The sequence below is a fragment of the Bombus bifarius genome, unplaced genomic scaffold, assembly GCF_011952205.1.
Source record: "Bombus bifarius isolate JDL3187 unplaced genomic scaffold, Bbif_JDL3187 scf7180000008022, whole genome shotgun sequence".
Classification (NCBI taxonomy): domain Eukaryota; kingdom Metazoa; phylum Arthropoda; class Insecta; order Hymenoptera; family Apidae; genus Bombus; species Bombus bifarius.
The window spans coordinates 206,469-225,063 of record NW_022884395.1 but is presented as its reverse complement, the minus strand read 5'-3'; the positions used below and the strand labels follow the sequence as shown (position 1 = coordinate 225,063).

Sequence of the window (18,595 nt, the reverse complement as noted above, 5' to 3'; positions counted from 1 at the left end):
CAATAATGTCAATTTACAAATGCTTTTTCATGTTATCATTTCTCCTTGTTTGACAAGCAATTTGTTTATTTAGTACGAAAAACGCAATGATAATTGACAAATATTATACGAACAAACCTCTCGAAATAATTAGTGGGCTTAAAGAGTACAACAAACATTATTTTATTACTTCAGTATTATTCAGCATTGGGAATCACAATATCCGCTGTACAAAACAAAAATTCTTCATCGGAAAACCGCATGTACTGTGCATTTCTTTACACACGCAATGCATAAAACTTAAAAGTTATATTTTTTCTTTCCCCATATTCCTTCTTACTTTACTTATCTTTATTCATATATGCTTTATAATTTTTTTGTAGTTTTACTTTACTTTGCAACTTTACTGGTAGCTTATGGAGATTTTCGATTTATATGTAACTAAATCTCATGTTATGTATGTATATATCTGTATACGCTTGGGACTCCATATGAGCCATAAGAAAATAACAGTCGCAAATAATATACTTATTCTGCCTTTGTTTTTTGTTTGCGTCTTATATTGTTAAGGACATTATCATGTTTCTAGAGTCTTACTCTCGCAACGCTATCCGCGATCAGCGCGAGAACGTTCTCGTACATCAAACGATTTCTTCGAAATTCGGAGCTATTAAACGCAGTCGAATTACAAGAAGGCATTCGCACTCACATTTTCTCTTTCACTAGCATACTACGTTCAATATTTCAAAAACTAATAGTCAATACAATCGATGTACGATTCGGCTTCGCATGCGCACGCGTATCTCTATGAATCATACAAAATCAATCTTTTTTTTCTTTTTTTCTTTATATAAGGAACAATTTAACGTTCCTGTTCGAAAATCAAAACCCCCTGGTAAATATGTGAGTAAAATAATTATTCCAGCTTAATTCGCATACACGGTCATTATAAATAAATAAAGTTTTGACTGTTCCAAATAACCATAATATATTGTCCTATTCTACTCTGCAATTTTATGCATATTCCTCCATTTCCTCCTTTTCTAATCTTCCTTTATTTCATTTTTTACTCACAAAAAATCTGTAAAGAACAGTTAGTGTTTTATGTGTTTTGTTTCAAAAATATCGCAACACATGCAATACGAAAAATTAATTAGTCATCTTCTTCTTCGTCTTCGCCATCTTCCTTGAAATCGTTTCGTGCTACTTTTTCACATTGTATTACAAAAGTTTCCATTACATTCTTATTGTTCACTTAATCGTAGTTGCATGCTTGTCGAATAAATTAATAATGTTCAAAAAAAAAGATTAACAGAAAATTTAAAACTTGTTGCTTTGTATACATTCCTTTGCAAATATTCTACCGTCTGGCGTGTATTGTACTTAATTACATTCAGAAGCATTCGACGATTCCTTAATTCGTAGGACATAATGGCTTTGAATATCGAGTTTTCGAAAATTAACTACTTGTAACAACAAGATTATTTGTCCAGAAACTCTAAACGCAGGATCTGCAAAGCATTGATTAGTCTCCTACGTTCCTGCATGATAATTCAAAAAATTCACGGTAAAGTTCTCTTAAATAACTTCTTTCCTTTTTTCTTTTGTTCCTTTGAGTCATTGAATCCATTTTAGACTCGATTCAAATCAGTCCATAAGGGCAGAGCATGTATCGTAAAAATCTTAATCTAGAGTGAATACTTATACATATAATAGCGCATTGTTCATTCAAAAAGATACAACGCGACTATTCTGCTGCGACTGAGTAGTAGATTGTTCGTTGGTCGTACGATTTTGACTGCCAGGATTATTCTGTTGCTGCTGATTAGCGGGTTTACGATTTCCACCTCTGGAACCTCTATAACCACCTCGGAAGCCAGAACCACCTGCACCACCACCACCTCGATACATGCCTCCCATTCCACGATTATAGTAACCGCGTCCACGAAAACCACCACGTCTCGTTGACGCTACACCAAATGTTTCAGAGTTCAATTTACGCTCTGTCCTCCAGTCCGTACGTTGGAATCGTCTGAAATAAAAAAAAATTATTCATACGATTTTTTATATAAATTTTAATTATAAAACTTTAAACTATATATTATTAAATTGAAAATTCGTCAACTTACCCTTTACTCCTCTCAACAGCTTCACAGCTGATATTATCGAAGAAAGATTTGGACTTGTCATAATGAACTATCTCAGGTTCTTCCTCGGGCTCTCCTTCACCGGCTCCTGTTTCGTTACCACTATCATCCTTCTTTTCGTTATCAGCACCGGCATCAATTTTCGTTTTTGCTAACTGAGATCTAAAATACATCATACAAGAAGTAAATTTTAATTCATTTTCAATTATCTTTTAAGTAGACAAGTTTATATCTATTTATAGTCTACAGATAATGGATATGTTGATGCGTTGCGTAAGCAAAGGATATTATAATAAAAATATATTGTTTCAAAGACGCATATCGTTGATTTTGCATGGTATCCACATACGTCGTTTCAAACATACTTGAAAAGAATCCGGCAGTACCATGCTATATACTACATATATATGTATGTGTTTATCTAAAATACATACCTCAATTCCTCGAACTCAGTATTGGCTTGTTCGAAGTCATAATCATTATCGAATTTCAGTGTATTCTTGGGTTTGGCACCAGCATTACCAGGCTGATTTCTAAAACCGCCGCGACCTCTTCCTCTTCCGCGCATATTTCCACGATTCATCCATCCACCACGATTTCCTCGACCACCTTGATTATGACTACCTTGTCCTTGCAGTTGACCATCTTGTTTCATTGTATCACGCTTTCCTTCGTTATATTGAGATACAGTGCCTCCCGTTTTATTGCCGCTATGGCTGAAGATAAGAATATATAAATGTATCTAGGAATACTAACAACAGTTAATTTAAATTGATTTAATTAAAGTTTAGTTCTTTAACGTTCAAATATAGATATATTGTAATATTTATTACCTATCGTGATCGCGCCGAGCAGGTTGAATGCTTCGCATATTCGTCTTTTCGCCAAGCTTGCCAACATTTCCGCTCTGCTGTTGTTGCTGCTGCTGTTGTTGTTGATGGCCCACCTGGATACCCTGATCCATAGTTGGACTCTTTCGCGTCAATAAAGAGGAAGTTGGAGTTGTTGATCGTGAACCTCCACTAATCAGATCTAATACACCTGTGAAAGTAAGGTGGATAAACATGCATGTTATATCCTATACCATGTGAGCAATACCACGAATAAGAATTTCGAGGTCAAATATTTATTTAAACGTGATATAATATATGGAATATTTAAAATATGTATTAAATTTCCAATTCTAGCTCTAATTGAAGTATGATTGCAAAGTACTACATTAAACATACATTGCACAAAAACTAATCTTATAAAACGATTTCTACCTGAAATTTCAACTGTTCTTGCTATCATGTTACTTGCTAGTGCATAATGCTTCTAACGCTATTTAAATGAAAATCAAATGCATATTCTTAGGGCAAAATTATAAATTATAAATGCAATAAAGAAATTGTCATGCATTGTCAAAATATAAAAAGCTATCAAAATTCATGTGCATATAAATATATCTTATAAGCCACAAATATATCAACAAATCAATTCAAATATTGAAACTGGAATACTATTATTTCATTATCTTAAATATTTATTGGCAATATAATATTAAATATTTGTCTTAACTTAAAAAATTATACACATTAAGTAATAATGTAAATAACGTTAAATTGTTTGTTATTGCTTAAATAAATATTTTTAAAAATTAACGGTATGAATTAACTACTAACATAAGAAAGCAAACATTAATATAAAAGCGTAATTATATTGTAACAGATAATATTAAACAAAACATTATATCAAAATAATATTAAAAATTTGTAATAAATAACTATACATATATTCTTATATATGTATAAAAATATTAATAAATATGAGATAAAATGCACTCAAATTCAATCAAAATCACCCAAAAAGATTGACAATATAAAATTCAAATGCAAATCAAGTCATAATAAAAATGTATGTCACACAGCATAAGCAATGATTGATAAGCAATTAAAAGAAGAAACACAATAAAACAAAGAAGAAAAGACAATAATATTACAAGTGAAGTTAGCAAGCATTACCAGAGAAGCATCAAGCATGCCATTGGCAAGGGATAGTTCATAGCAAAAACAGTTTACCATCTTCCAGAGATTGGTCTTTTGGTAATGGGTCGACATTGGCCGTCGGTAGTGAGTTTGGGATAGAGATGGCATTGGGTTCAGCAGAGCCCAAGCTCAACTCACTTGGCTGTTTATTTATTGGTCCACGAGGATCTCTAGCAGAAGTTGGCATTCCCATTACAGGTCCCATGGTGCCCATTGTCATGCCATAGGGTGTTCCATACTGTCCACCCATTGGGCCCATCATTGGATGAGCATAACTAGGCTGTGGCTGGTATGATTGCTGGCTCATAGACGGCTGTACCGTCATCTATAAATAACCGGAATTATTTAGCAATCAGCATTATAGATAATACTGACCTACCCTTTATTATTTAGGTTTAGTATTGCCTATTAAAATTTCATTTGGAAAATATTAAAAGAGAAAAATACATAAGTTATAATTACCTGCACAATGGCTGGATCATTTGGAATAGAACTGACATTGTTGACAACTCTAATATCTTTAATATCTGAACCACGGAATAGAATATATTCATATACTTGATTTTGTGGAGCCACTGGAAGTTGAGTTTCTCTATCTTCGGTGCCAAAAGAACGTACTATATTGAGAAAAAAATAAAATATTACATATTTTAAAGAATCAAATAAATGAAATAAGATATTTATTTATTACATTTTTATTATTATTTTCAAAAGTAATTGTCATAATTACATAATTATAAAATTAAATATAAAATGAAGATATACACTATCTAATATAATAATACAGATGAAAATTAAAATTCAATAATATGAATAAATTGAAACCCATATCATACAATTTAAATTTTAACGATTTATTGGAACAGCTCTGTAATATGACAGAAAAAAGGAAGGACATAAGACATAAACAGGGCAAGTATAGAACATAAACATCCCATACAATGGTAGATTATAAGTAATGGCTTTCAAACTCCACATAAACATAATAGCAGTTATATTATCATTGAAAATATTGAATCCTAATCAAATAGATATTCTATGATTTAAATTCTATTTGTTTCTTCCATTTCAATTTAAAGCTATAGGAAGAAAATCCAACATAGTAACATTAAATAAAGAAATATTACAAAATTAAATATGCGCTTATTATGAAAAATCTTCTAAAATTTTAATTATTGCTCTGAGATACAAAATAAAATGTACAACTATTCATTTGAATAATATTATCTGACAGAGACTTGTTTCTACTTTTTTGTATCTAAGTATAATTGTTACGAATTTAAGAGTGCTCTGTGAACGTTTGATATATTTATTAGAAGTAAAAGTATGTCAAATAATCGAGTAAATTTCAAAGTATACATTCAAATAAAGTACAAAACACCCGTTATAAGTGACGGGTGACCCCGGTTGTTTTGCATCAAAGTTTTACCGGATGAATCAAATACCGACTGTTCCATAAACGTTTTCGAATACAACAAATACACAATCATGAAATTTTTGTAGAAGATACGTAAACGGGACACAGGAAGGTAAAACGAAAAGATAGTCGAATATGAAGAATGACGCTTATTAAAACAAGATAGCCGGGAAATGAAACAGCGGCAAAACTGATTTCGGTATCCATCTTGATTTCAGACTCACCATTAGCTAGAGCAATCGTGCATTCTTGAGGATCAACAGTAAAAAGTCGCCCCTCATAACGAATATCTGCTTTCGATATTAAACTAATCTTTGAGCCTAATTCTGGCATTCCTCCGCTCATCTTGAATCTCCTTCCTCTGCACGGTGATCGATGTGATATTACAGGATTCACGATACCATCTGACGAAACCACCAGCTGACACCAATGGTCGACAGCGAACTGCCAAGTCTACCAACAGAAATTGCGCATGCGCCACACCCCCTATATATTTACAAATAGTTTACAAATTTCAAATGTAATCAAGTTGAAAAATAAATAAAATATTAGAAATAGAAAGCAACGAGATATCACCGAAAAAAGTAAATAAATATTTTATTCGTACGATATTGTACCCATAAACGATTTGAAACGAATTTTAAATAACTTGTGGCTATAGCCATTAAATATTGTTATCTTCGAAACCTAAGAAAACGCATTGCTTATGCTTATTATGTTTGTAGAAAAAAACATCGTACACGAAAGAAAAAGATATCTGATGGAACCATTTAAAAGTTGAGCTTACTATATTGGTATCCTTGATTAAAGTCGCCTTAGATATTAGAAGTTGTGTAAGTACCTACGGCTTTTGAATGTATGCCTTTTCCTTCTGAACAAAGTTTGTGAATGCATGCAAGAATTATGTGTGACAATAGGAAAATTTAATCGATGTGAGCAATTATTGTTCCACTAGCATATAATCTATTTATTGTGCAGATATTTAATTGACTAAGAATCTTGCACATTGTACCTTTGGCCAACATGGCGGCTTCATTGGGTCGGGTTTGTAAATTCGGTCTTTTGAAATCGAATTATGGAACATTATTTAACCAGGTATGTAATTTAAAAATGTCAACTGTTTTTAGATATATTAATATGTCTATTCGAAAAATATAATTCTTTATTTGCCTATCATTCTTATAATATTGAAGTATTGAAACTAATACGGATCTCTTGACGAACTATACAGCTTGTCGGCTGCTATGACATTTTTCTTAGAAAATACTTTAATTTTGTATCGTCTGTTACCTTTCCAATTCTAATTAAGCATGTTTTATAACAGGATAATAAATTCAACAAGATTTTGAAGACATTTTATTCGATGTTATGTAATAGTTATCAGCATAGAAAATTGTGATGTTGCTGTGACCAAACATATCTTAAATTATGTGGGTAGCTTCAGAAAATCAAATTTATAACTTAAAGTACTCGAAATATTACATTATTTAAATAACTATATATCTTTTATAACAAATTAAAACAGATAATAGCAAAATTAGTATAAATAGTTGTCAATATCTACTACTCCAAAATATGTTACAAATTTGATTAAGTTCAAAATAAAAAATATTGTATTGCAGGTTGAAAACTCTATTTGATATTTGAATTTTAATTTAGCAGGTACATAATTTCTCTACTGCAAACCAATGGTCTAAAGGTAGAAAAGTGGTATGTGTATTTGTCTAATCAATTGAAGATGCATCCCTATCCTTATTCCTAATGTACAACCAATAAAGTATAAAGTCACTAAATATATGAATACATATACATATATATATATATATATACATTTTTGTAGTAAGTTTTAAATAATTTAAATATCATAATATATATATCTTACCTATATATATACATATATGGAATATAAAGATCCATTTTAAAATATACTTATATAATTAAAATAATTACAGCTGTTAGCATGTTTAGGAGTAACAGCTGGAGGTATTAGTGCATTAATTTATGCTTTGGATCAATCTGTAAAAGCTTTTGATCAGGTGGCACATGCACCAACGTACAAATGGGGTTTCTATGGAATGTTTTCTTCACTAGATCATAAGAGGTAATTAAAAGTATTATAAAAGGTAACCAGTAAGTTTTAAATATATATATTTGTTGTTATTTAGTCTCCGACGAGGTTGGGAAGTATATAAAAATGTATGTTCAGCCTGTCATAGTCTACAATTTATGGCTTTTCGCCATCTTGTGGGTGTTACACATACAGAAGAAGAAGTAAAAGCTATTGCAGAAGAATATCAGGTAAATACTTTTAGGCAGTTAAAGTAGTGTTAAACGTATAAAGATATAAATAGCATGGAATAAAAATTAATAAGCTAATTGCACAATATTAATAAAATATACGTTGAGGAATATATTTGCTAATATAGGTTCAAGATGGTCCTGATGATACAGGAGCTTATTTCATGCGTCCTGGTAAATTATCTGATACAATACCATCTCCATATCCAAATGAAGAAGCTGCTAGAGCAGCAAATAATGGTGCCTATCCACCAGACCTAACATACATTGTTAATGCATCACATAATGGAGAGGTAAATTGATTAAATTAAATTTTCTTACATAATTTCTAAATTGAATATTATATACGTTTTATCAATTTTATTTGAAACAAATTATTAATATTCTAGAAGTAGAGTATTCTTAAACATGAATCATACTTTATATTCTAGAATTATATATTTTCATTGTTAACTGGGTACTGTGATGCACCAGCTGGCCTTACTATGAGAGAGGGTCAATATTTCAATCCTTACTTTGTTAATGGAGCTGTTGGTATGCCACAAGTAAGTCAGCGTAATTAAGATACTTACATAAAATTGATTCCTAAATTAATTGTATAATATTTTAGATTATCTATGATGAAGTGGTAGAATATACAGATGGCACTCCTGCAAGTGCTTCTCAAGTAGCAAAAGATGTTGTTGAATTTCTTATGTGGACATCAAATTCTGAATTTGATGAAAGAAAGAAAATGACTATTAAGGTAATAATTTATATTAATATATATTTGTTGAAATATATTCAATTATTATTAATCTAAAAATTACATAATTATTACTTGTTTGCAGGTCATTGGTTTGGGTGCAATAGCATTACCACTGGTCGTATATTGGAAGAAACTAAAATGGTCAACTGTGAAAAATACTAAAATACTTTTCACTCCGAGATATAAACGACAGTAATAAAGTAATAAAATTTCACCTATAAAGCTATATTAGCTCGACGAAAATAATCCGACGATGTTAGGTTCGAATATTGGAATGTAGTTTTATACCTTGTTTGAACGTTGCAAAAACATAATTGCACGGAACTGTAAACGTTTATTTAATACGTCAATTGCCTTGTACATATAACTACAATCAATGTCATCGTCAGATTGAAATAAATTGTTAAACTTATTTAATTATATATTCATTGCCTAAACAAAAAAATTTCCTAAATATAAATATTATAAGGAATGAAAAAACGATTTAAAGATAATTTCTAAAGAAATTTGTTTATTTTTTTTTTAAGCTTGACTTCATCGACATGGAGTAATAATTATTTAATATTTTTATTAGTATGAATTGGATTACACTATTACATTACTTATAGTGTAATACTGAAATGCAAAGCTAATGAAGAGGTATGTATAATGTTTCAGGTAGTTGAGAATTTAATAATATTACACGATAAATGTGAACTTGTGTTAAAAATCTCATACTTTGGTTTGGATTTACTTTAAAAGTAAGGATCAACATCGCTACAATTTGGACAATAAAATTTCAAAAAATTATATTATGTTTGAAATAATTTATGATTATATTTCTCTTTCTCTTTTTTTCTAAAATGTAACATAATTATGGAAAACTTTTCTTCCCCTCTGTATACAACTTTATGGGAACGGTATAGTTCATGGCAATTCATGATAGAATTACACTAGCATTCAGACCTGGTTCCCTAATCATTGAAAAACTACTTATGGTACTTTGGATATTTATTAAAAGTTAAGTATGATTTTATTAATACATCAATTATGAAGCTTTGATCAAAGAGTAAATAATACATGTTTGCACTATATCTGCACTATAATCATAAGAAGAAACTGAAAATATATTTCTAATATATAAATAGTGGAATATATGGAAAGTTAAGCATTTTTAATCTAATGCTTCATAAATTGATGTATACAATGATGCAAAACACTATACCATTAACCACATGTTATTACAAATCAAGTTATTACTTTATATTTTCAATTGTAACACAATTTGTTTATCAGTTAAGAAATACTTTTTTTTATAGAATAAGAGGCCGTTCTTGGATGATGTCTCAACCAAACACGCTCAATATATGCTCACTTTTATGCTACTAGCACAAAAAGGCACATTATTACATTAAATATTGATCTCAACAACCTGCTATTTGCTAAAATCTTAATAACAACTAACAGAGAAGAAATAAAGTAAGGCTTGATAAAAATGAGCACACAGAAATATAAATTATTAAAATTTAGAATTGTCTACAATAGTAATTACTGAGACACCTCCATAAATCATGAAATGGCACTTATGCACAAACTGAAATGTCATTCAGGCAATTTTGTTTCATTTAAAAAACTTTGAAGGCATAAGTTATTCTTAGTGATTATTACTTTTATTACACAGTCTGTGTTTCCAGTTTTAAGAATCAAAATATGACTTTTGTTTTAGATTGTATTAACTTAAAAAGCTGAAACAGCATTTCCTTAAATTAAATATGTGTGCATGGTTTTAAAATATTAAAATGAAAATAGTAATTTTACACATATAAACATATATATATCATACAAGTATATATATGTTATGTTATATATGTATATGAAATATGCTTCATATTTAAGAAATAATTAGTAAATGATTTATGAATTTTGTAAGTAAATGTTTTACTAAATTGAAAACACTGAATCAACTTTTATAGTCATTATCCCCCTTGCTTTTTTTATACAGATGTCACTTCTTAGTATATGTCTTTATTCGGCACCCATTTAATATTATTTGGTACCTTTATTGTATCTCGCCCCATGCTACCACAGAAAGGAAGAGGTGTTGTGTTTACATGTGGTTAGGCTAAAAAGTGCTACCCTCTGGAGGCTGAGACAATTTCATATTTTCTTTCAATGTCATTAAACGGCGAAGTTCTTGAAGAACTGTCTTAATTGTATATTCTCGTTGCCATTTTGCAAGTACTGGTACACTGCGGTTATCAACCTATAAAATTTAAAATCAAATACATATTCCTATTTCACTGAAACTGAGAAAAAGTGATACTTACTGCACCAGTAGTGCTGTTGATACAATTCATATTGATCCTGCTTAAAAATCTTACATTGGGAGCGTCATCTGGATATCTCTGACCACAGTCAATTTTCAAACTATACATCCTATTTTCATATGGTGTCTAAAAAATGTCATATACTTTATAAGTAACATATTTGGTTAGTGATATTAAAATATTTTCCTGTTATTAATAATAACAGTTATCAGTTTTATTAATTTTATTTGACTTTTAACATAGTTAATTCTCTGATTTATATTTATACAATACAAATTCATGAAAAGATTTTAGAATAACAAAAAAGATATTACATAGATAATTAAAATAATATAACTGAAATTAATTTATCGAAGTAGAATTAAAAACTTAGAAAAAATTACTCTAGGTGGTCCAATTATCATTCCAGTCCAATGCGTAAGAGTCATGTCATCATCGTTTTCCAAGCCCCAACTGATTGTACCATCACCTACACCTTTTTGACCTTGTTCTAATTCTTCTAATAAACGAAAGTTTCGAGGCACAACTAAAAACATAAAACTAAAGTTATCTTCCACGGAACTATGAGTGAAATCTTATTAATTAAAACCAGTGAAACAAATACAGGTTATGACTCTATGATTTTAGACATAGTGTAACTTGCCTCTTGTTCATATTTTCATAATCTCCTCGCCAATATATATAATTTTATATATATGAAAAAAAACAAAATAATACTGATATTTTCGAAACGTTGACGAATCATTGATTAGTTTTATACACGTTTACTGTGCGTGATAACTTATTATAACATTACACGTCTGCTCTTGTATTTTACCGAAATTTCGTAGATGTAATTTTCACAACGATATTTTATTTATATCATTTATTAACCTTAACTCTTGAAATTTGTAAAAGTACGAGACCTACTTGCTGTTCCCATCTTTGGTCCGTAAAACAGACATAAAATACTTACCTACACCGGTAGTAGGTACCGCCATGATATCTTATTTTTATGAAGCGCTGTATATTTTTCTAAAGAATAGCAAATAACACCAAATAATGTACCCGAAACGAATTCACTTTAGAACATACAATTCAACTATAATGCGAATCTTTCATCACCCAAAGCTAAGACGAAGAAAATAATATCTAATATTCAAGTGAAATTCACTTTGCGAAAATTCAGCCAACCTCCGTGAGGTTGTCTGTTTCCACAGACTATTCACTTTCTAGACGGGATTATCACATCATAAGTTTCATATTTTGTAATTACTATCGTTGTTTTTACAAACTCTAAGGCAATTTTTTTCATTTTCCAAATTTAGAAACACAACATTTATGATATTTATAGTCATATGATTGTAACATTACAAAATTTGACAGTTCAATCATTTTAAACGAATTTTATTCCTTCTACTGATATAAATTATTTTCTATAAAAAATGTAAAGAAAATGATAGAGTATTAATATATATTAATAATGATTTTTGTTATAAAGAAGATTATCTACAAATTTTTTAATTGAAATTATAAAATTTCATAGGTCGATGCTTATATTCAAATTACAATTTATACAAGATGTTTCAGTATTAATGGTATAAATAAGATAGGTAGGAATGATTCTACACGAAAAAGTAAGTCGGAAATACGGAATAAATTTTTTTTATTTGAGGTTTGTTTTTTATTTATATTTCGTTTTCGAGAAAATCGAGTTTGAAAATTTATCGAGTATATACATATACTTGAACTTGGTTAATTCCGTGCTGGAGAGGAGGTTAGTCTACGTATGAAAATATGTAAGTGGTAAGTCGAAAATATAGAACAAAATTTCTTCGTAGGTCGTTTCGTTTCTGTGAAAACAAAATTTGAAAATCGATGAAGTACACGTATACCAGGTCTATTCTTAACTAAACACATTCAAATTTTAATTTTTTGAAAACAAGGCCTTAAACAGAAAAGTGTTATTTTACTTTTTTCATTTATTTTTGCATGTGGAATAATCTCCTGCTGATTGTTTACTTGTACCCAGATGGTAATTAGCTAAATTCACATATGCTAAACAAATATTCAAATTCAACTTTTTTGAAAACGAAATCTCAAATGACAAAAGTTTATTCTATATTTTCCACTTGCTTTTTCGTATACGATTAGTCAACTTCATTTATGCCATCAATTTTGGGATATCCTGTAGATGTAAATATTTTATATTATTGTAAACATTGGATTTCGTGTGTAGAGTCGGGGCTCCGTATTTCGTCGATACGGTTATAAACGATACGAATACTATAGGGAAGGAAGGTTGGTTGGTACAAATGGCGTCAGCTCGTAGAGGGGAGGAAGTCGGTAGTATCGCGCCGGCTGCGCAAGAGCAGCCTGCAAGACAGATTTTCTAATAATGAACAACCCGTGGTAACTGTCAGTCTGCTCGTGGTGCATTCGTTGACTCTTGGCTGCGCACAGTGTGTTCCGACGTGTGTTAAAATGTGCTGTATGTTTCATTGAATATTCCATTGAACGCGGATTACTCGAAGAACGCCGAAACTTCTGCTGTAACACAGGTAAAAAGAATTTGAATTTTTCGCATAAAAAGTTTCCCTTGATAGCCGTGTGTGCTGTTTGACATACGTACAGATATGTATACCTATTGGAGTGCTCACCATAATAAACAAACGAACGCCATTGACCTTTAGTTTCGCACATTGGTGGTAATTTCTGAATATTATATTCGAAAGCATTCTTTTCTTAAGAAATTATATTTTGTTCATCTTCTATAACAGTTCATTTACACGAGTCTTTAGTCTAAATAATATTTGTGTCAGTGTTGGAACATATCATTGCAAGAACTGTAAACAGAAGGTATCGAATCAAAACAAGTGCTTTTCACGTAGACAGATAAATAGCAAATGGCACGGTAAAAAATATTGTAGCGAAAATTTGTAGTAATTAAGTAGTATTCTTTCGCAATTGACTAAAATTCAACGTTTGATGAGTTATATTGTAACTTATTCTAATTGAAATGTATAAAATCATCTTTATACATTTTATTTTCATACGATAAACATTGTTATTGTATCTATTAATTATATAGATACAAAGCACCTTTGAAGATGACAAAATATATCCAAAACGGTGACCAAATTTTAATCTAACTGTGCGTAAAACAAATAGTGCACTCGTCATCCATTTTAGTGTAAGAAATCGAAAGATAGCGTTTACTCAAAATACATGCATATTTAAATCTCATTTATTAGTTGCCAATGGGTTTCTAACATCTCGTAAACGGGTGGTACTATCGCGTTACAACGCGCTCGGTCGGTTTACGGTGGCTGCCGTAAATGTTCACGGGGAATCGAACAAAACGATAATCGCTATCGTCGCAGCTACAGTCGAGTTTCGATAGTTTCGCGTCCCACGAACCTATTATAAACTCGGTTAGTTTTCACCCATTAAATCCTGTCTACTTTCCATCCGTGATCGTTCAACATTGTTGTCAATGAATGATCTCGGTAGTGAACCGTGAAAAACAGAACAGAGGCAATGACGAGGACGAAAGTAAGAGAGCCAATAATGCGTATCCTTCTCGGTTTGTTACGAGGAACGGCCGTTTGTTCGGTTCATATGTATACCGTTATAAGCGCGATTAGCACTTAGAATCACTTGAATAATCAAAATGATTAATTCATAACTTTTCATTGGCATTTTAAAAGTTTGCAAGGCGTGTATGAGATTAGAATGATTAACACTAGAAATATTGAAATAGTCGAAGTAATCGATTCGTAATTTTCCCTAGAAATTTCATAGATTTACAATGGTGTATATATTCAAGGTTTTCAACCCAACCTTGTATGTATTTCAATTCAGAAATGTGATATTCAACGCTAGAACTATGGAAATAATCAGAATAGTCGAAATAGAGATGTTATAAATTTACAATTCAAATTTGAACAGTTTGAATAATTTAGAGATTTTTTAGATTATCATTAAAAATATAGAGACAATTGAAATTATAGAATCATAGTTTTCCATTAAGAAATTTAAATATAGATTTACAAGAGATAATATTTGGAGGATTTTTATGACATTTACTAAGGTACATTTATGAGCAATATTTGCGTTATATATTTTTTTAAATATCATTTATCTTAATTTCTTTGATATAAATTTTGTAATTTAGTGGCTATCTAGTTTGAGGATATTCGATTCGATAGAGTCGGTCTGCCCAGAAATCACGCACAAGGGAATCGTAGCGAGGTATATAGTCATAGCGCATGCCGTAAACTTTCTTTAATTGTAAATCTGTCGTTGCGTGGCGTCGCCGGCACGCGCGTGCGACATTGCGCTCGCGAGCTTTCACCGGAGAACCGCACGCGCCTACTTTGCAACGTGGATTGACCGTTATCGTTCACGTTCGATAACATTGTGCTACGAAACGCTGATACTACAAACTACTGGTCGTATTCCGAAACACGATTCATGGATATCTATAAAACGTTTTATCGTCGTTATCAGTTAGCGCTGTTTGAATAATAATAGCTATATAAATGGTAATTTATTTCTTATATTGATAAATGTGATATATCAAGTTGACAATATAATTTTAGTTTGGCATTTTTCGTACGTTTGTGTGAAAGGTTTAGATATTTGTATAAAGAAAAGGTTACAAAGTGCCATATCAGGATGAAAATTTTTCGTATGGAAGACTGATTTAAGTGTCGCATCTTCCTTTCGGTTCGTGCATATATTTTTGAATATTACGTTAACGTAGTCGATTATAGTTTAGTATAAGTCTAATAATTCGTTATCGATATGAGTTATCAGTATCTATTGGTTTAACATTATCGGAATTATAACCGCGTGCATACTTGATACAATTTCAAAATTGATTTTATCGAAAGAGAAGCCTTATTTCAACAAATTTGCTTCCTTATCTTCGATTCACCTTTTTAACATTAACAATTTAAATCATACATCATTTGCCGTAGTTTATCTATTTTTAATTAGGGAATTTTTCACCCAACTGTATTGTTTTATCATTAAAAGGTTTGATACATTTAATAAATTTCACGCTACAATTAAACTTTTTCTAAAAACTGTAAAAAATCTTTTGTTTATCAAAACAAGAGTATAAAAATTCAAAAGCCATAGTAGAGATACCAATAATACCATTAATAATGGAATTTAAATTGATCATTTGACTGTTTTATGAAAATCGTATTCTCTGCCATGAGTCCGTCGAGCCATAGCGTTGCATAAAATGTATTTCGAGTTTGAAAGCATCGACGAATAATGTGCTTTAGGTTCCTCTTTCTGAACAGATGATTGTTTACACAGAACGGTATGCAGATTTGTTTCATATCGTATCAGAGCACATATTTCACGTTATAAACTCGTCGAATGGTAGAGTTTTTCATTCGAACTCGAATGACGACGTTGCTCGATAAATATGTAAATGAAAGATTGAAATTAACGAAATGAGAAATTCTGACATTTTGTTAATGCCTCCAATTTGTAATAATAATATCGAATGCGTAAGAGGCTTTTCTGTTTATGCAAAGCAATAAAAAGAAATAAGCTGGAACAAAATTTATGCGAACATTAAAATATCTAGTTGAACAAAGCGACGCGAAAGCATCGCGATCGTTAATAAAAATACGGGAGAGCGAGTATGACGATGCAAGCAGCATTTTCTATCTCGGAATAATCACTGTTTTGCCACTGTTCGCGATTAAGGTCATCGAAGCTATAGTACATTTCTGACAATAGGCGATTTTACGTTGCTTTGCCATTGCTAGAAATTTGCGAAGGAATCTCTTCTTTATTTATTTATTTATTATTATTACGATCGTTAGATTGTGAATATTCACGTAAATTCATATTTTTATGAGTACAATTAAAGAAATGGAACTTAAGCAGAAATTTGTTTTACTATCTAAATATTAAAATGTGTACTGTAATTTGGATATTTGCATAGAAATTTGCGGTCTAATTATTGCTACTAACTTTACCATGGTTTTTAAAATGGTTGAAATACAGTTAACCGATGGTGGCTCCAAATATGTACACGTATCATTATACTACGTACTGAAATTGATTTTAAATCTTTTAGCCTTTTCCATATTTTCTTTCCTTTTTTTACTTTGTCATAGTCAAACTTCAAAATGTCATCCATTTCTTTAATCATTGATTCTCATAAAAAATGTGTGAATTCGAAGGGTTACACTATCCTCAATTCTAATTATTTCTCTTTAAAAAAATGTGTGTATGTTACTGGAATATGGATAAATATTTGTATAAAACGTTGATGGAACAAATTTTATAGATTCGTAGTAAAAAGATGGTAAACGAAAGCCTTAGAAAACGCGTTTTATAGTAAGGAACATTGTAACTATTATTGTTACCTTTTTTTAATCTTTCTTTTTTATTTTACCAAACCAACGAGGTAACAAGCACACGTATAATACAATCATGCGTTTTAAAGCAACATCTTGGGAACGGAATGAAAGATTCGTCGAAGAGGTTGCTTTATCTTTTCTGTATTCATCGTACGGTCTGTGCATTACGTTGCAAGAAATAAGCAATGACATACTTTAGAAAATGTTCGGGGAAAAGACGAAAGCGTATGATTTCACGTGAACGAAGTAAAGAAAAAAGTAAAGATGTTAATGTATCAGGCATGGCTAACTCAAAACCATTTTAGTCTTGCTACAGACACTTAGCGTTCTCCGCCCACCAGCGACATTTAAAAGAACGATACTTGCGTCAAAGTATCTTTAAATACGACAAGATGAATTTGTGTCGGTGTTCTGAATAGGCTTACGTCAAAAACAGCGTTAGAAGCTTGGAACTAAAATATCACTGTAACGAAATCTGTACATATCTGGAAGATGCGTGGGATTGCGTTTGAAATCTTCTTAAATCTGATTAAATACATTATTGATTCTTGATGAGTTAAATCATTTTTTTTTTTCAGAAATTATCGAAGAAAATGAAATTTTTGAGAAATTCGATCGTACGAATATGAAAATTTCTATCTCAACTTGAATCAATCAAATTGAAAAATTTCTATATGGTCGAAGGATGATGTATCGTAAATTTTTCTTACTGCATGTTTTTACAAAGTCAATAATCATATTAATTAGGTGCAACGATTTAACACATTAGATATTTCATGATCAAATTATGATGGTGATCTCGTAGAGATCGTGTCGAGTCACTTAAGCCTTCCATTCGCTAATGACTATGTTCCCCATTGCCCTAAGACGGTCTCCCTAGAAGTTGTTGGATAAAAAGAAGAACCGGTATAGCCGGGAAGAATTTCTTTATTACGATTTCTCGAAATATTCTCTTTGCGTTTCGTCCTATTCGAGCGTGTTTCAAATGCAAAACACCACTTTTCACGAGCAACGCCATTTAGCACTGAAACGCGCCCATTAAGGGGAGATCTTTTCGTGCCTTTCATTGTCGCGAATGAACGATTACACTAACTTTCGAAAATCAGGAAAGTACGTACTTTATTCCTCCTTTAGAAATCCGTATCTGGAGTCAGCTTTTTTGTACGAAAAATCTTTCGTTACTTATAAAGTTATTTGTTGATGAAATTATAAAAGACCATAATATCCTTGGCTTTAGCTTTTGTCCATATAAGAAAATTGCTTTGAACTCAGCTTTTTAATATTGCGTTAGTTATAGTA

The 18,595-nt window shown here is 30.9% G+C and overlaps 4 protein-coding genes across 8 annotated transcripts in view; 2 read left to right on the top strand and 2 right to left on the bottom strand.

Moving 5' to 3' along the window:
* Positions 1 to 48: 48 nt before the first annotated feature.
* LOC117207112 (protein LSM14 homolog A) lies at positions 49 to 6,042 on the bottom strand. 2 transcript variants are annotated; one of them, XM_033447003.1, is made up of 7 exons: positions 5,795 to 6,042; positions 4,616 to 4,770; positions 4,187 to 4,478; positions 2,960 to 3,167; positions 2,561 to 2,842; positions 2,109 to 2,288; positions 49 to 2,011 (listed from the first exon to the last, which is right to left on the bottom strand). In XM_033447003.1, exons 1-7 carry the CDS (start codon positions 5,913 to 5,915, stop codon positions 1,708 to 1,710), a joined length of 1,542 nt encoding a protein of 513 aa, XP_033302894.1. In that variant the 5' UTR covers positions 5,916 to 6,042; the 3' UTR covers positions 49 to 1,707. The 2 variants fall into 2 exon arrangements, with proteins under 2 accessions (XP_033302894.1, XP_033302895.1); XM_033447004.1 differs by having other exon boundaries at positions 4,292 to 4,478; positions 5,795 to 6,041.
* Positions 6,043 to 6,299: 257 nt separating this feature from the next.
* On the top strand, positions 6,300 to 9,028 carry LOC117207122 (cytochrome c1, heme protein, mitochondrial). Of its 2 annotated transcripts, XM_033447020.1 has the most exons (9): positions 6,300 to 6,403; positions 6,549 to 6,665; positions 7,230 to 7,280; positions 7,523 to 7,671; positions 7,736 to 7,868; positions 7,997 to 8,161; positions 8,300 to 8,413; positions 8,479 to 8,613; positions 8,699 to 9,028. In XM_033447020.1, exons 2-9 carry the CDS (start codon positions 6,594 to 6,596, stop codon positions 8,810 to 8,812), a joined length of 933 nt encoding a protein of 310 aa, XP_033302911.1. In that variant the 5' UTR covers positions 6,300 to 6,403; positions 6,549 to 6,593; the 3' UTR covers positions 8,813 to 9,028. The 2 variants fall into 2 exon arrangements, with proteins under 2 accessions (XP_033302911.1, XP_033302912.1); XM_033447021.1 differs by lacking the exon at positions 6,300 to 6,403 and having other exon boundaries at positions 6,412 to 6,665.
* An 82-nt stretch (positions 9,029 to 9,110) lies between these two features.
* LOC117207123 (ubiquitin-conjugating enzyme E2 variant 2) lies at positions 9,111 to 12,144 on the bottom strand. The gene is made up of 4 exons (XM_033447022.1): positions 11,878 to 12,144; positions 11,306 to 11,448; positions 10,923 to 11,048; positions 9,111 to 10,858 (listed from the first exon to the last, which is right to left on the bottom strand). The coding sequence occupies exons 1-4, from the start codon at positions 11,900 to 11,902 to the stop codon at positions 10,718 to 10,720; spliced, it is 435 nt and encodes a 144-aa protein (XP_033302913.1). The 5' UTR covers positions 11,903 to 12,144; the 3' UTR covers positions 9,111 to 10,717.
* Positions 12,145 to 13,240: 1,096 nt separating this feature from the next.
* The window catches only part of LOC117207120 (tyrosine-protein kinase Src64B), an 86,866-nt gene continuing 81,511 nt past the window's right edge, over positions 13,241 to 18,595 (top strand). For 2 of the 3 annotated variants that reach the window (XM_033447015.1, XM_033447013.1), the window contains exon 1: positions 13,241 to 13,462. The gene's annotated coding sequence lies outside the window, so the exon portion shown is untranslated. The remainder of the gene's footprint in view (positions 13,463 to 18,595) is intronic. The other variant, XM_033447016.1, reaches the window with a different exon arrangement.

Bases quoted from the DNA above. Each gene is read 5' to 3' on its own strand.
- LOC117207112 (XM_033447003.1), bottom strand. From the start codon at position 5,915: ATGAGCGGAGGAATGCCAGAATTAGGCTCAAAGATTAGTTTAATATCG. The intron at 3,168-4,186 runs GTAAACTGTTTT...TTACTTTCACAG, and splicing joins AGACCAATCTCTGGAAGATG to GTGTATTAGATCTGATTAGT. The intron at 2,012-2,108 runs GTAAGTTGACGA...TTTTTATTTCAG, and splicing joins GCTGTTGAGAGGAGTAAAGG to ACGATTCCAACGTACGGACT.
- LOC117207122 (XM_033447020.1), top strand. From the start codon at position 6,594: ATGGCGGCTTCATTGGGTCGGGTTTGTAAATTCGGTCTTTTGAAATCG. The intron at 7,672-7,735 runs GTAATTAAAAGT...GTTGTTATTTAG, and splicing joins TCTTCACTAGATCATAAGAG to TCTCCGACGAGGTTGGGAAG. The intron at 8,162-8,299 runs GTAAATTGATTA...TTTATATTCTAG, and splicing joins ATGCATCACATAATGGAGAG to AATTATATATTTTCATTGTT.
- LOC117207123 (XM_033447022.1), bottom strand. From the start codon at position 11,902: ATGGCGGTACCTACTACCGGTGTAG. The intron at 11,449-11,877 runs GTAAGTATTTTA...TTATGTTTTTAG, and splicing joins GGTACCTACTACCGGTGTAG to TTGTGCCTCGAAACTTTCGT. The intron at 10,859-10,922 runs GTAAGTATCACT...TAAATTTTATAG, and splicing joins TCAACAGCACTACTGGTGCA to GTTGATAACCGCAGTGTACC.